We start from the raw sequence: 17,785 nt of genomic DNA on the forward strand, positions 1-17,785 counted from the left end.
ACAGATTCTTGGAGCTGTTGCCATTTGCAGGGCAGAATCTTGACTCAGACCAGAAAAGGTCAAGGAGGTATATCATGAAACTCCACTCCAGATATTCCTCCTTGATCCAGTCAGCAGATAGGGAGAGCTTTCATGCCATAGTGGATATGGCTCGGAAAATGGAGGCCAGTGCCATCGTTCAGGGGACAGTTAAGCAGTCAGTGGCACAGCCTTCTAGTTCTAAGACCCCAGGCTCTTCTTCTTTTAGTGCAGCAGCTTCAGGCAGCAAGAGGTGGAGTAGTACCACCAAGAAGCCCAAGAAGAACAAGTTTTGGAACAAGGTCAAGTCCAGTCTGGGATTAGGTAGTGGCTCAAGCTCTGGCGCGGATAATGCAGTTTGTGCAAAGTGTGGCAGGCTACACAGGGGAGTATGTCGGGCTGGGACAGCAGCCTGCTTAAGATGCGGGCAAGAGGGACACATGGCTCGGGAGTGTCCTAGGGCAGCTTTTGGAGCACAGTCTCAGCAGACAGCTTCTGGCAGTGTGGCTCAGCCAGCAGCTCCAGCCATGACTCAGGCCAGCAGCAGAGGCAGAGGGAGAGGGGCAGCCTCTTCTTCAGCGGGTTTCAGAGGTGAAGGTCCATCAGCTCCAGCACGGATCTTCATAATAACTCAGCAGGAGGCAGATACATCTAACACCGTGGTGGCAGGTAATTTAGTCATTGGTTGTTCAGATGTGTATGCCTTGATGGACCCTGGTGCATCTCATTCTTTTATTGCTCCGAGAGCCGTTCAGAGGTTGGGGTTGATGATCTCTGAGTTAGAGTGTCCTCTCTGGGTCAGTGGACCCAAGTGTGATCCATCAGTGGCAGAGTCAGTCTGCCAATGTAGCCCTGTGTTTGTTGAGGGAAGATGCTTGTCCGCCGACCTGGTGGTTCTAGATTTGACAGATTTTGACGTCATTCTAGGGATGGACTGGCTATCTACCCATGGTGCTACCTTGGACTGCAGGGACAAGGTAGTCAGGTTCAGAGTTCAGGATGGGTCAGAGGTTGTCTTCAGGGGAGACAGGAGGGGTACACCTAGAGGTCTAATATCAGCTCTTCAGGCTCGTAGGTTGCTTAGGAAGGGATGTCAGGGGTATTTGGCTCATGTGAGAGAGCTTAGCAGTCAGGTTAGAGAGCCCGCCTCGGTGCCAGTGGTTAGAGAGTTTCTAGACGTCTTCCCAGACGAGCTGCCAGGTTTACCACCTGCTAGGGAGATAGAGTTCGAGATAGAACTGATGCCTGAAACCCGACCGATCTCTATCCCTCCCTACAGGATGGCTCCAGCCGAGTTGAAGGAATTGAAGGAACAGTTGCAAGAACTGGTAGAAAAGGGCTTCATCCGACCGAGTACCTCACCATGGGGTGCTCCAGTTTTGTTTGTGAGAAAGAAGGATGGATCCCTTAGACTTTGTATCGACTACAGGCAGTTGAACAAAGTCACTACCAAGAATAAGTACCCATTGCCAAGGATCGACGATCTATTCGACCAGCTAGCTGGAGCAGGTTGTTTCTCCAAAATAGATCTGAGATCGGGGTACCATCAGCTAAGGATAAGGGATGAGGATGTGCCGAAGACAGCCTTCAGGACCAGATATGGGCATTTTGAGTTCCTTGTAATGCCGTTCGGGTTAACCAACGCCCCTGCAACATTCATGGATCTCATGAACAGAGTGTTTAGCCAGTACCTGGATCACTTCGTTATTGTCTTCATAGATGATATCTTAGTGTATTCCAGGAATGCAGAGGAGCATGCCCATCATCTGCGGTTGGTCTTGCAGACCTTGAGGGAACATGTCTTGTATGCCAAGTTCTCTAAATGTGAGTTCTGGCTGAGGAGCATTTCGTTCTTGGGGCATGTAGTGTCAGAGAATGGGATTGAGGTGGACCCCAAGAAGACAGAAACTGTGGCTAACTGGCCTAGACCCACTTCAGTGACGGAGATCAGGAGTTTCTTGGGTTTGGCAGGTTACTACAGGAGGTTCGTTCAGGACTTCTCGAGAATAGCAGCTCCTCTGACCAGACTAACTAGGAAGAATCAGAAGTTTCTGTGGACCGACCAGTGCGAAGAGAGTTTTGAAGAGCTTAAGAAGAGGTTGACTTCAGCACCAGTTTTAGCTCTGCCATCTAGTGATGAGGACTTTACAGTCTTTTGTGATGCGTCCCGTGTGGGACTGGGTTGTGTACTGATGCAGAATGAGAGGGTGATTGCTTATGCTTCTAGACAACTGAAGAAGCATGAGTTGAATTACCCCACACATGACCTTGAGATGGCAGCAGTAATCTTTGCACTCAAGATGTGGAGGCACTACCTCTATGGGGTAAAATGTGAGATCTTTACAGATCATAAAAGCCTACAGTACATCCTGAGTCAAAGAGATTTGAACTTGAGACAGAGGAGATGGGTAGAGCTGCTGAGTGACTATGATTGCAAGATTCAGTATCATCCGGGTAAGGCGAATGTCGTGGCAGACGCCCTAAGCCGGAAGTCACTAGGCAGTCTATCCCACATCACGGCAGAGAGGAGACCAGTGGTGAAGGAGTTTTGCAAGCTCATTGATGAAGGTCTACAGTTGGAGCTGTCTGGTACAGGTGCCTTGGTTGCTCAGATGAAAGTGACACCCGTATTTCTGGAGCAGGTGGCTCAGAAACAACATGAGGACCCAGAGTTAGTGAAGATTGCCAGGACTGTTCAGTCAGGCAAGGACAGTGAGTTCAGATTTGACAGTAAGGGGATCCTCCGCTATGGGAGTCGATTGTGTGTACCAGATGACATAGGGCTAAAAGGAGACATTATGAGAGAGGCTCATAATGCGAGATACAGCGTTCACCCCGGAGCCACCAAGATGTATCAAGATCTAAAGAAAGTTTATTGGTGGCCAGCGATGAAGAAAGAAGTGGCACAGTTTGTGTCCGCCTGCGAAGTATGTCAGAGGGTGAAGCTGGAACATCAGAAGCCGGCTGGAATGCTTAACCCGCTACCTATTCTAGAGTGGAAATGGGAGAATATAGCTATGGACTTCGTAGTGGGGTTACCGGCGGCGTCCAACAGAGTGGACTCCATATGGGTGATTGTGGACAGACTCACCAAATCTGCTCACTTCATTCCTGTCAGGAGTGGCTACTCTGTGGACAAGTTGGCGCAGGTATATGTGGATGAGATCGTCAGGCTGCATGGGGTTCCTGTTTCAATAGTGTCGGATAGGGGGCCCCAGTTCACCTCCAGGTTTTGGCGGAGTCTGCAGAATGCCATGGGTACTAGGTTGGATTTCAGTACTGCCTTCCACCCCCAGACTGATGGACAGTCAGAAAGGACCATCCAGACTATCGAGGATATGCTCAGAATGTGTGTGCTGGACTTTGGCGGTTCTTGGAGGCAGCATCTACCTTTAGTGGAGTTTGCCTACAATAACAGCCATCATGCTAGCATCTGGATGGCTCCATATGAAGCTTTATATGGGAGGAAGTGCAGGTCACCTGTTTGCTGGGAGGAAGTTGGAGAAAAGGCCTTGGCAGGGCCTGAACTAGTAGAGATTACCAGCAGGGTGGTACCCATAATCAGAGAGAGAATCAAGACTGCTGCAAGCAGACAGAAGAGTTATGCAGACATCCGCAGAAGGCAGATAGAGTTTCAGGAGGGGGACCTGGTATTGCTCAAGGTGTCTCCAATGAAAGGAGTGGTTCGCTTTGGGAAGAAAGGTAAACTAGCCCCACGATACATCGGACCCTTTGAAATCTTGCAGAAGATTTGGAATGTGTCGTACAAGCTAGATTTGCCTGCTTCAATGGCAAGAATCCATCCGGTTTTCCATGTTTCAATGTTGAGGAAATTTGTGTCAGATCCGGGCAAGGTTCTTAGTGAGCCTGATGTGGAGATCCAAGAGGATCTCACCTATGTTGAGCAGCCAGTGCGGATCATAGACACCCAGATCAGAAAGCTAAGAAACAAGGAAATCCCGATGGTGAAAGTCCTATGGAACAACCACAATATGGAAGAGTGCACCTGGGAGACACGGGAGTCCATGCTCCAGCAATACCCTTATCTTTTCTAAGGTTAGTTCTTTGTGAGTTCTATGTGTTTTGTATGTATGTTATGTGTATGCCATACTATGTGCTAGTTGAGGAACATTCGGGGACGAATGTTCTTAAGGGGGGGAGAATGTAATACCCGGCTAGACTCCGGTATCGGAATTCCTACCGTCCGGTGGAATTTCAGATGTCGGAGACCTCTAGAAGGGTAAAACCATGTTTTCATGAAATGTTTTAATGTTTTTGATGATTTTTAAGTAAAGAGGAAATGAGTTTTTGAATGAAAACAACCTTAAGGAAAAACTCAGGTTCGGCCGCCGAAACTCGAAGTTCGGCCGCCGAACATGCATGCACTTCGGGAGTGCTTTAGGCCCCCGAAGGCATAAGTGAGGAAAGTCCAGGTTCAGCCGCCGAACCTCAAGTTCGGCCGCCGAACATGGCATGCATGCGGAGGCACTTTCGGCCCCCGAACGTGGCCTGGCCAGCCACTATAAAAGGGTCCCTTAGCCGAAAACGGGCGAGCTTTTCCCCATTTTCGGCCAAGGTGAGTCCTTCCGCCATTCCTCACCATCCTTGAGTTCCTTCCTTCCAATCTCTCTTGATTTTCACAAGTTTTTACGTGGTTTTGAAGATTTTCGAGTTTAAAGCAAGTTTTGGAGCTTTGAGGTTCAAGAACTCAAAATCTCCCACCTCCGAGTTTAGGACGTCTCTCTCTCGATCTTCAAGAGGTAAGAGCCGATCTTAAGCTCATTTCATGTTTAAAGTAAGTTTTATGCAAGATCTATGGGGTAGAATGCATGTTTAGCTCATAGTTAGGTTTTTGAGTTAATGTTATGTTTTGAGCAATGTATGTTGGATTTGTGTTGTTGTTGTGTGTTGTAGTTGGGGTTTAAGTTAGTTTGAAGCCCCTAGGAGCCAATGTATGTATATTTGCATGATTTGGATGAGTTATATGCATGTTGAGGGATTTGGGAGGCAAATGTGCATAAAGGAGCCAAGTTTCTGCCCTTTGGCAGAAACCAGGTTCGGCAGCCGAAGGAACTTTCGGCCGCCGAACATGGCTGGGGAGGCAGGCCTTTCGGCTGCCAAAGTTGCCCCCGAAAAGAGACTTTCGTCTCTGTCTGGGACTTTCGGCCGCCGAAGGTGCCGCCGAACTTGCCTGGGTTTCGGCTCTGGAGGGACTTTCGGCCGCCGAAGGTGCCGCCGAACCTGCCCTGTTCTGCCTTCCTTTACATGTTTTTGCATGATCGTTTGAGGTGTTTTTGGGGGTTTTTGGGGGATGTTTTCAGAGTAATGTTCTAGTTGTTTGGTCCCTCATTTGAGTCCGCCTGTGTAGGTTCGGACCCGAGGAACCAAGGACCCCAGCAGTGAGTTCAGCTGCTTCTGAGTCAGTAGAGCTTCAGCCAGAGGTGAGTGGAATGACTTTTATGCTTTAAATAAATAAATCAGTTTTAGCATGATTCACGCATCATGAATGCCATGAGATATAATAGGATGTTTGCATTAGACTCACGAATATGTTGCATTGCATATTATGTTGATGATGTGAATGAATGTTGAATGATCCTTTGGTCCCCATATGTTATGATGATGATGATACGGTACGGAAGACCAGTGAGGCCCATTCTACGCCCCTGGCACCATGTAAGAGAAAGACCAGTGAGGCCCATTCTACGCCCCTGGCACAGTTGGTCCATGTTATGTTATGTTATGTAAGAGAAAGACCAGTGAGGCCCATTCTACGCCCCTGGCACAGTTGGACCATGTAGGGGACTATTGGTGACAAGTTCATCCTTGATGTGATTAGCTGTGATGTGATGCATTTCATGTTATCATGTGTTTTAAAATGTTTTATTATTCTGCTCACTGGGCTCTTGTAGCTCACCCCTCTCCCTTAACCCCCAGGTTTGCAGGTACAGGGTAGACCAGGAGGTCAGCAAGAGTAAAGAAGTCTTGTGTATGTAATAGTTAGAATGTGGACATGACAAATTGTATAATGATGTATAGATATGTAATGTAAAGATATTGAGGTTTAGAAGTGTGCTTGACCATAGTTATGGTAATCCCTTTTTGATACATGATCTTAATGTTTATGGATGTCCATGTTTAGCCAACTCAACTCTTGTTATGCCACCCATTGGGGGCATTGATGAGATCCCACAGAGGGGTCAAGTTTATGATTATGTATATGTTCAGTGCATGCACAGGTTGAGTTTGGCGTATGATAGAATGCATGAAAGAGAAGTTCTAAATTTTTATGTATGTTCTTGATCATGTATGGGATTAAACAGGTTTCCAGGATGTATGTTTGGCTTGCTACGGGTCCCGGCGGCCTTAAGTCGACCCGGATCCTAGTGCCGGTAGCGGTCTGATTTTCGGGTCGTTACAATATGTGCCTCCTATCGCCTACGTTTAGCATCCAAAACAACAAGACTCGAGTCCTACGAATCCACCAAATTATTGATGGCTTGGACTACAGTAACATTTATACGCCTTAACAAATTCCTTCACCCTCCAACCTTATTCCCTATTACAGCCGTTTTTTCAAAAGTTTGACTTGTATCAGCCACATCCCCCACCACATCTTTGTTTTTTGAATTTTAAATTTGATTTGCTAATCCCTAATATTGAGCACCTACCTTATCCGGTCCACCTTTCGAAAGTTCATTGGATCCTCCGCCGGAATTAGCACCACCACCGCTTGTTGTACGACTCAACTCGGCTGCCTCCTTCATTCTCCAAGCCCTATAATCCTCATCTGCTCTCAACCATCTCGCACCTTTTTGCTTAGGTTTTTTTGGTTGAGCACGCATCCATGGCTCATATGGATACTTGTCATAAGGAATACGCGGTAAGTCAAATAACTTGGAGCAAGATCGATCTGAATGCCCTAGTAGACCACAGAAATAGCAAAGTGTTGGCAGCCTTTCATACTTGAAATCTGCACAGAACCAATCATTCTCACTCTTGGACAATTGCATTCTTTTCTTTAATGGTTGTCTAACAAACCCTTACATGCATATATTCCTTCCAAAAACATGTATAATTATTATAGTCAGACTTGATGAACTCCCCTATATAGGTGCCTACTATCTGTGCCACCACCTCAGACATGAACCCGCTTCGGAAATTATAAACTTGCACCCAAATATCCATCCTAGTCAACTCAACCGTTTTAGGATTTTCATGCGGTTTTAGTTCTTTCAAGAGAGTAAGGTTTTGGGAAAAATTCCAAGGTCCATTCAACATAATCGTCTCAACATCATAGGCATGAAAAAAATTGAAAAAGGTATGCATTATTGCCCAAATCCTTCAACGCTATTCTTTTCCTAGGGTCTAAGCACTCGCCATCATATCTTCAAAAGCAGTAAACTTTATTGGTTTATCAGTTAGCACTCGCCCAGCCAAACAATACTTCCAATTAGTAGCCAAATAATTGGAGGAACCAAGCTGATCATTATCAGACAACACAACCCTATCCCATTCCTCCTCTAATTGCAATCGAGATGTAACTTGTGCAATAAGAGCATCAGCATCCATAGGTTGAGTCATTAAAGGAACAAACAGATTAAAACTAGAGAGAAAAGAAAATAGAGAAGAAAAAGAGTTGAAATAGAAAATGAATCAAAAGAAGACATATCATGAAAAAACCTTATATATCACAAGAGAACATAAACTCCTATCAGATGGGAGAATTTTCTTTTAGGGATTCATTAAGTTGTTAAAATTTGATTTAGCAAACAGAATTTTCCATTATTAAATTTTATACATCTATTTATACATTTATATTTAATAAGAATTTAAAATGACTTCACCAGAATTTGCAATTTAACTTAACATAGGTGGTTCCTAATGGCCACGATCCAGCAATAAGCAGCTCATGTGTAGCTCATCTACTCAATAGATGATCTCTATGCCCTTCTCTTCCTCCAGTATACACTCAAGTGCGTGGAAGCATATATGATCTTTTCAAGTCCCCTCAAATTGCAACTTTTTTTTTTTGATAAGTTCTTCACAATGCACTAACAATCTCTGTTAATTTGGTTTAGCGAGTTGTTTTGCAAGACTTCAGGTGCTCTATTTGTTAGTCTTCGCCATAAACTTTAGAATATGTTTTCTTTTGGTGCCCACATACTCATGTAGTTTGGCTTATTAGCCCTTATGGTTATAAATTTATCCCTGTGGGCTTTTCTAGTTTTGCAATATGGTGGAAAACCTTACTAAAAAGAGTTCATAAGGTTATAGAGGGTCCTCTGTTATTGACCCTAGCTACACTTACCTTATAGCATATCTGAAATGAAAGAAATAAATGTATTTTTGTTAATTCTACTGATACCCTAGCTACACTTACCTTATACATCACATCATATCTCTACTGATTTCAACTTATTTCAGCAGAGTGGTATTTTTGTTAATTCTCCCTTACAGCCGTATAAGTCTTATTCAGTTATTACTTGGTGTCCTTCCCTTATGGGATGTATCAAACTTAATAGTTGTAACGACCCGGAAACCGGACCGCTACCGGCGCTAGAATTCAGATCAACTTAAGGTCGCCGGAACCCGTAGCAAGCCTACTATGCATTGTAACGACTCGAAAATCGGACCGCTATCGGCGCTAGGGTCCAGATCGACTTAAGGCCGCCGGGACCCATAGCAAGCCTAACATATATCCTGTATACCTGATAAATCCCATACATGATCAAGCAAATACATAAAACTTTAAACCTTTTCTTTCATTTACCAAGCTTAATCTGTGCATGCACATTAATGTTATGCTATGTATGTGATGTATGTGATGCGGGTCATTACAGATTGGTATCAGAGCCCTAGGTTCATATGGTCGGACCTAGAGAGTGTCGGGCTCATAAATGTTTTAGAAGGGCAAGCACAATAGGAAGATCATGTCCACTAGGATAGGATGTAGAGTCTTGTCTTGAATGATGATGTGAAATGCCATGATTTTATGCATGTGCATTAATGTTATGCTATGTATGTGATGTATGTGATGCGGGTCGTTACATGCATCCTGTGTACCTGATAAAATCCCATACATGAACATACATTTTTCATAAAAACTTTAAACTTTTCATTCACCAAGCTTGACCTGTGCATGCACCATAACTGTAAACATAAAAACCCCTTACTAGAGCTATCATCAAATGCTCTAGTGGGTCAACATAACATACATTAAGCTTGGTTCAACATTTCACATCATTAAAACATTTCATATAGATCATGTATAAAAAGGGATTACCACTACTGCTAGGGCCAAGCATAATACTAAACCATGAAATATTTTTATACATTACATTACATTATATCGTTTTACATTACATGTCCACTACTCATCCATTACACTTAACACAACCTTCAACCTTGACGACTTTCCGGTCTACCTTGAACCTGCAAACCTGGGGGTTTAAGGGAAAGGGGTGAGCTACTAAAGCCCAGTGAGCAGAACAACAAAAATAATTTAATAAACATATGCTTTCATGGAATGCATCACAACACAAACAATTCACATCACGGATGGACTGACCCAAAAATCCCTCTACTCTGTGCCCGGCCCTCGGTGGAACTCCTCAGGACTTCTATTACATAACATAAGCTTTGTGCCAGGGGCGTAGTGCAAGCCACACCTGGTCTTTCCTGTACTCTGTGCCAGGGGTGTAGAATAGCAGCCCTGGTCTTTCATTACATGACATAACATCTAGAGGGCTAATGAGTCGTCCTGTTGTCCATCTACATCAACAACCAAATTATGCAATGCGACATATTCGTGAGGTCTAATGCAACCAACCTATTACATATACATGATGCATGAACATGCTTAAAACATTTGATTTCTCGAAATAAAAGAATAGTTTAGTTCTACTCACTTCTGGCTGACTCTAAACTAACTCTGAAGCAGCTATCTCAATGCTAATTACCTCGGTTCCTCAGGTCCGATCCTACACAGGTGGACTCAAATGAGGCACCAAACATACTCTAACATGACTCTAAACAACTCCCCAAACCCCCTAAAACATCATAAAACATGCATAGAAAACAGGCAAAGGAAGGCTGGGCAGGGGACTTTCGGCGGCAGGTTCGGCGGCCAAAGGTCCCTACAGATTCGAAAGTCAGGCACTTTCGGGGGCAAGGTTCGGCGGCCGAAACTTCTCCACAGATTCGAAAATCAAGCACTTTCGGGGGCAGGTTCGGCGGCCGAAACCCCCCTCAAGAGCTGAAAGTCCAAACTTTCGGGGGCGAGATTAGGCGGCCAAAGCTGCGTCCACAGGCAGGTTCGGCGGCCGAAACTGCCTTCAGCAGCCGAACCTGGGTTCTCCAGAATGGCAGAACCCGATTCTGCCTCTCTCATCCAGCCACCCAAAACCTCACAACATGCATTCAACTATTCTAAAACATGCACAAACACATCATCAAGTATATAGGGGCATAAAACTAGCCTAAACCCCAACAAACATCAACATAGCATCACATTTATCATTAAACTAACATAAACCCTAACATTCTAGATCTACTCTAGTCATGCATTAAACACCCTTAAAACTCACTTAAAACCTAAAAGAAGAGGAGGATCTGCACTTACCTCTTGAAGATCGAGAGGAGATGTGATCCCAAACTTGGAGATGTGGAGAAACGAGCTCCGGGGGTCTCCAAGCTTCAAGACTTTGATTTTGAGCTTAAAAACTTCAAAACAAGACAAAAGCTTGTCAAAAACTTGAAAGGTTTGAAGGAAAACATAAAATCAACCAAAGGAGGGTGAAATCTCACCTGTGCCTGAAAATAGAGAGAGAAAACTCGCCCATTTTCGGGCAAGGGGCCTTTTATAGGTGGCTGGCCAGACCACCTTCGGGGGCCAAAGGTGCTTCTGCAAACTCCCCATGTTCGGTGGCCGAACTTGAGGTTCGGCGGCCGAACCTGGGTTTTTCCTCCATGGCTTTTTCTTTCAAAACTCAATTTCTTTCTTCATTAAAACCATAAAAGCATTAAAAACATTTTATGAAAACCTTATTTTACCCTTCTAGAAGGTTCCGACGTCCGAGAAATTTCGGATTCCAACGGAAATTTCGCCGGAAGGTGGGAATTCTGATACCGGGGTCTAGCCGGATATTACAATAGTGATGTGGCTTGGCTAAATCAGTTTTCTCCTGCTGTTGTTGTTGTAGTAGCTAAAGATAATGCAAGTAAGATTGTTAATGGTATAGCTATGCGAGTGTAGTATTCCTCTGCCGTAGCAGGGGAAGCACGTGCTATATTTGCAGCTGTTAAAATGACATATGTTGTGAGTTTTCAATCAATTATATGTGAGACTGATTTAATTATCGTATATAATACTATTTACAGTTTATCGACTACTATATCGTGGGAGATTAGAGTTTCGATTTTGATTATACTCGATATTTACTCTAATATTTCAAATGTTTTCTTCTAGTGGATTTCACGTCAAGTAAATACTGTTATAAATATAACAGCTAAATTGTAGTTGAGAAATTTATTAACGTAAAATTGGCAATATTGATTGACAGACTTATAATAAAACTTTGTAGGTAATGGCAGCCTTGTAACGTAAATGTAATTTGCAAGGAAAAAAAAGTGCTTTAAAAATATTAGGTATCAAAATAATTTTTTTTTATTTAAAAATTAAGTTATTCTGTTTAAACATTTTTTATTACTAAATTTTTATTTCATATAAAAATCAGTTATTTAAAACTGTTATATATACATATAAATTTTATCTAAATATGCTAAAATTTTATATTTCATATAAAAATTAGTTCTAAAACTTCTTATGTTATATTTATTAAATAAATTCAATTTTTATTTTAGAAAAAATATATTAATTTTTTTTAAAAACAATTAAAATTATTTATTTATTATTATTATTATGGGTGATCTGGTGGTAATGCATTTGTTGTGCATTAAGAGGTGATCGACAAAATATAATAAGGATATTGAGTAAAAAAATTTAAATATTTATAATAATTTATATACATATTTTTATTAAATAATATTATTTTTTATTAATCTTATTATTCACTCTTTATTTTCACTTTTATATAATAACTATTAATAAAAATTTAAAATATAAAAAATAAAATTTATAATTTAAAATATATAATATTCAATTTATTTAAAATATTATCAATAAAAATTAAAATATTTAAATATAAAAATATACATATAATTTATAATATTGATAATAAACATTTAATAAAATTTTTTAATATATATTATTTATATGATATTTAATATAATAAAATTTATTTATAATAAATATTTATTTAAATAATATATTTAATATTACATATAAAATTTAAAATAAAAAATTATATATTTTATTAATAATATAAAATTTTATAAATTAATTATAATTTACTATTAATTTATATAAATTTAATTATTTTAATTATAATTATAATAAAGTAAATAAATTTTAATTTTATTATTCAAAATTTAAAATATTAAATATAAATATAAATTATAGTAAATATTTAAATTTGTTATAATATCCCAATATAATAAACGTGTGAATAAAACTTTCCATTTATGCTTCCGTGCACGTGTTAAAATCCAGCTGTCTATCGTTTTGTCTTTTTATGCGTGGGGAAAGTTGGCGAGATTATCCGATTCTCATTGAATTAGAGCACATGTTAATTTTCTTACAGTACAAAACTCACATTGGGTTAAAATTAACTGAATTAAATTAATTTATTAATTTAATTTAAATTTTTTACTCATTTTAATTCCGTTTAATTTTAATTTTAAAAATTTTAATTATTTTAATTTGATTTGATTTTAATTAAAAAAATCAAATCGAATTAATTAATAATAATATATTATTTTAATAATATATAGAGATTAGATTATATTAAAATTAAAATATTTTAATTAAATTTTAAAATATTAAAAATAAAATATAAAAATTAAAAAAATTATTAAAAATTGAAACGGATCAAATTGAATTGAATCAGACCGATTTAATTTAATTTAATTTTTAATCAAAATCGATTCAATTCAATTATCATAAATACTAAAATTTTATTCAATTGAATTCGATTAGATCTTCATAAATACTAAAATTTCATTCAATTGAATTCGATTAGATCTTCATAAATACTAAAATTTCATTCAATTGAATTCGATTAGATCGATCGAATGATCATCTCTATTTTCATTTATCTAATTTAGAGTAATCACTGATTTTAAAATAATTAATTTAATTTAATTTTTAATTTTTATTAAAAATCGAGAAATTCATTTATATTTTTCATAACTGAAGTTTCATTATATTTAATATAAATCAAACAAATTTTGTGAAAGGGGTTTTGATCACCTAACTTGGAAAAGCGGGTTTAATGTAATATGCTTTAGCTCACCGCTCAGTCAAATGACTAAACAGGCAATTTATGAATAAACAAAGCAAGATAGGTAGAAGTTTTATCGCATGCTATAGGCCTACGAACGGCGTATGCTGTGCTGTTTTTCTAGCCGACGCCCAATTTTGCACTAAAATGAATAAGCTTCACATTCACAATTTTAACGTGCTTTATTTCCATCACATTTGTGTTCCTTGTCCCTTGTTTCCTTCTTCTGGACCCTCTCAACCTTGCTTGTCTCCTTCCTAAGCCTTCCGGTTTTGAGTTTTTCTTTCGAGTTGATTCGCTTCTTTGGTTCCATATCCATGGCCAATTATTAAAAAATAAATCAATTCAATTCAATTCTATTCTTACAAATTGTTTGCAGTATTTTCAAATTCAGTTGCCATTTCCTTATTTTCGTCTTCATATCAAGAATTCCTGCAAAATTATATATGTTGTAGATAAAAATTAACTATGCAATTTATAATATTCATTTCATCCATACACATACACACACATCAGAATTATTTAATTTTAGTATAAAATGTATTTGATCAGTGGCAGTACAAGGCCTAGGGGCAGCACTCTTCCAACATACAGCAGCAACAAAGTGCAGCCAAACTGCAAATGCAAGGATGAAGGAAGAAATTATATACGACTACAAAAATGCAGCACATTTTGAAGAATCAAGTCATTAAGTTACAAAATGTTGCCATATCTATTTAACTCATCATTGATTTTGGTTTTCAGTGCAGGCCCAAATCTGAATTTCTTCTCTTTTCTCTTACAGCTTGAAGTTTTTCCAAACAGGTTGGCTACATACTCACCAGATAATAAGCTCCTCTGTGCAAACTTTTTCAACTTAGGCCAGCTCTATAGAAAGTTATTTCAGAAAATTCTCTGATATTTTTCTTTTTTTGAAAATTATAGTGCAGTAAAGTAATCCAATGGAATTTAGGTGACACCAAGTACAAATATGATTCCTGAACTTGCAATACAAATGTGTAGAGATGTTATATGATGAATTGGTTGTGTTAACATTCAATGAGAAAGAGAGAAGTGATTGTGTAGGAATTAACCAAGTCGTGATCATTTTTGTTGATGCAACGAATATACACAATTTCTTGATAAGCAGCCCTGTTCAGAAAGCGTTTAATCGAAAATAAAATAAAGATCACATACCATCCCTTCAGAAATGAACGGCAACCAGCGTCCTCTTGGCGGTACTCCATAGAAGTTACAGGAGGTGGAGGTGGAGGTGGAGGCGGTGGTGGAGGGTAGCCCTCATCGAAGTAATCTTGATAACCAGCTCGCGGAGGTGGTGGATAGCCTGGTGGAGGATATGAAGGTGGATGCCCTGAATTGCACAAAGAATCGTCAGAAAAATTGCTTATTCACAAGATCAATGCTTATTGTCAGTAAGCCAATTATAGTTTTAAAAAGGAAATCAAAAGGAATGTAAGTTACCTGGTGGAGGTGGAGGGTTGTCAAGACGATGGTAGCTCATGTTGACTGAGGTTTTAGTTTTGAGTTTCAGAGCCTAAAAGTAGAATCCCATGAGTGCTTATTAAACGAAGAGAGTATAGCGGCGAGCTTAGAAGGAAGTTTCCCACCAACTTTTCTTGGTAGAAGCTGCCACCATAGACGTGGCGCAGCGTAAAGCTTTAATCTCGTTCTCTTAACTAACCTTCATGCTTCAAAAATCACGTCTTTCGCCACGCCCACCCACCTGTCTTTACTTGCCAAGACCTCTTCTGAAATCTGGCTGGAACAAAAACAGAGTGATATCAGCAGCGACACGATTGCTAGATATGGGCTCTTGTTTTAGGCCTTTAGCCTGTAGCTTTTCTGTTTTCTTGGTCCGGGTTACCTTCATTTGTTGGGCCAATACAGATAAAAGGTATCGGTTGGATTTGGATCCCTTTCCCGTTAAGTAAAAGCAAGTGAGAGAGACCTATTTGTTATCCTCGGCCTGGAAACTTCTTGTTTCTTCTGTCAAGCTCTTCCACGTCAACCTGTCAACCAGCGTTTCCCCGTTGAGACCATGTGTCTATAACCTAAGGATATCCCTGCCAAGTGCCAAATCTAGAAGACGGGCTTTGCTTTTCATATAATAATCGTGTAAAACGAACACGACACTCAAATCTTCTACCTTTGTCTGTGGATTAGGTGGATTAGATTGTCATCATCTCCTATTAATTAATCAAAATCAAAATAAAGCCGGTGTTTATTTAAAGGAAAGCCCTATTCTGTGTTTTGCATCATCCATCAACAATGGCGAACACTCCACAAGACCCCAAAATCCATTATCCATCTAAAGAAGCAGAATCCCATGACCCCTCACAGCCTCATCAACCACCGCCAAAGGAGGAAACTGAGAAATGGGGCACCCACATCATGGGATCACCGGCAGCCCCTACTGTCCACCCTGACAACCAGAAAGCAGCCTCATGGAACGCCGCTGACCACCAGCAAATCTATCAGCAGCCTTACCTTGTGTATTCCCCTATAGAGAAGCCAACCAACAACCCTCTTGAACCTGTGATCCAAGCCTTCAATACGTGGAGCAGGAAGGCGGAAGATATAGCCCGGAACATCTGGCACAACCGTAAGCGAAGTGAATCTATTTCAAATAATCACAACTTTCAATATGCTCTGTTTTGCTTTTAAATTCATCTGCTCATAAAACTTGCAGTTACAACGGGGCCTTCAGTGTCTGAAGCTGCATGGGGTAAGGTGAATTTGACAGCGAAAGCAATCACAGAAGGTGGTTTCGAGTCTCTCTTCAAGCATATTTTCGAAACTGATCCGAACGAGAAGCTGAAGAAGACTTTTGCTTGTTACCTTTCAACATCCACTGGCCCTGTTGCTGGAACCCTCTATCTGTCGACTGCTCGGGTAGCTTTCTGCAGTGACCGTCCCCTTTCCTTTATGGCTCCATCAGGGCAGGAGACTTGGTGCTACTACAAGGTAATAAAAATCTGCCAGAATTTCCATGACATGAAATCAATTATCTATCAATTGAACAATTCAAATTTGTTGTGCAGGTGATGATACCACTGAACAAAATAGCCCAAGTAAACCCAGTTGTCATGAAAGAAAATCCACCAGAAAAGTACATTCAGATGGTCACCGTTGATGGTCATGACTTCTGGTTCATGGGCTTCGTTAATTTCGAGAAAGCATGTCATAATCTCTTAGATGCTGTGTCGAGCTTCAGGGCAACTGCAACTGCGGTTTAATTAGTACTATGGGATCCTCCATGTCCCCTAATTTTGGTTTTCTAAGCCGATTGTCGACTGTTATGCTTCCTATGTTGTGTTTGTGCGTGTCAATCTGCTTCGAGGATTGGCTATAGGAGAGGTCTTATATATTTTTATATAACATGGAAATACTACGTATTTGTGTATATTTGTGCATGAATAATTAGAGGTGGTTTCAATAAGAAAAAATTAATGTGAGAATGCCTACGTCAAATTATATGGGCCACCGACTTGTGTTAACAGTCCATATTGGGTGGGTTATGGAGTGTCCACATGTTTATTCAGCCGGGACAAATATTCTCGACATGGTAAGCCCCAGTTGGGTACTTTCATTTTACACCAAAGTAATAAGCTCGGCCTTCCCACTCCAGTCTGGAAGACCCACTACTGGGCTGGACATTATCACAAACACTTTGCAAGCGACTTTGAGCAAGGAAAGGGAAACACAAAACACCACATAAACCCAGTTGTCCTTATTTTTAAATTTCGCTTATTTATTTTTAGATTATATTTATACATTTATACATCTATTATATTATATGAAATTGTCTGAATGGTACAACAGTAGTGGTAGGTTTTGAAGCTAATTGTTTTATTAAAAATAAGGCCAATCCAATGGCTCAAAACATATTAAACCCAGACAGAAGCTCAAGATATGAATTGACCAAATCCAGTCCAAAATTTTTCAAATATGACCCTAAACTAATCAACTTTTATAAATTTGAAGAAGAATTTGTCTAAATATCTCACGTTTAGCAAAAACTTGTGTTTGAAATTGTGTATTGATCACTAACCAAGTAATAATTTAAAATGCATGCATGGGAAGAGGGAAAGTGTTACAGGAAAAAGAGAAGATGCAAAGTGGAAGAAAGACACAAGAATACAAGGATACTGAAACAGACAAACTAATGCAGATTAGATTCCCTGTCCACAAAAGTCCACAACCCCTTTGACCATTTCGTTATTTTTATTTATTTTTTTTTATTTAAAAAGAAAATTTCTTTATCTGAGTGACTGACTAACCATCTTTTTTCTTAGTGCACTCTGCAAAACCCTTAAGGCCTCTCTGCTTAGATTCCTTTCTGCCAAACAAAAGCAAAGTAAAAG

General features: G+C 39.9%; 2 protein-coding genes across 4 annotated transcripts; one reads left to right on the forward strand and one right to left on the reverse strand.

Annotated features, from left to right (window-relative positions):
• Window positions 1-13,325: 13,325 nt before the first annotated feature.
• LOC110620282 (cysteine-rich and transmembrane domain-containing protein WIH2) lies at window positions 13,326-15,293 on the reverse strand. Of its 3 annotated transcripts, none has more exons than XM_021763961.2 (3): window positions 14,883-15,293; window positions 14,598-14,772; window positions 13,326-13,853 (listed from the first exon to the last, which is right to left on the reverse strand). In XM_021763961.2, the coding sequence occupies exons 1-3, from the start codon at window positions 14,920-14,922 to the stop codon at window positions 13,844-13,846; spliced, it is 225 nt and encodes a 74-aa protein (XP_021619653.1). In that variant the 5' UTR covers window positions 14,923-15,293; the 3' UTR covers window positions 13,326-13,843. The 3 variants fall into 3 exon arrangements, with proteins under 3 accessions (XP_021619653.1, XP_021619652.1, XP_021619651.1); XM_021763960.2 differs by lacking the exon at window positions 13,326-13,853 and adding an exon at window positions 13,873-14,036; XM_021763959.2 differs by lacking the exon at window positions 13,326-13,853 and having other exon boundaries at window positions 13,873-14,772.
• Window positions 15,294-15,549: 256 nt separating this feature from the next.
• On the forward strand, window positions 15,550-16,824 carry LOC110620281 (GEM-like protein 5). The gene is made up of 3 exons (XM_021763958.2): window positions 15,550-16,023; window positions 16,111-16,385; window positions 16,463-16,824. The coding sequence occupies exons 1-3, from the start codon at window positions 15,690-15,692 to the stop codon at window positions 16,655-16,657; spliced, it is 804 nt and encodes a 267-aa protein (XP_021619650.1). The 5' UTR covers window positions 15,550-15,689; the 3' UTR covers window positions 16,658-16,824.
• The last annotated feature ends 961 nt before the right edge of the window (window positions 16,825-17,785 follow it).

Source organism: Manihot esculenta, chromosome 8 (assembly GCF_001659605.2).
Source record: "Manihot esculenta cultivar AM560-2 chromosome 8, M.esculenta_v8, whole genome shotgun sequence".
Lineage (NCBI taxonomy): Eukaryota > Viridiplantae > Streptophyta > Magnoliopsida > Malpighiales > Euphorbiaceae > Manihot > Manihot esculenta.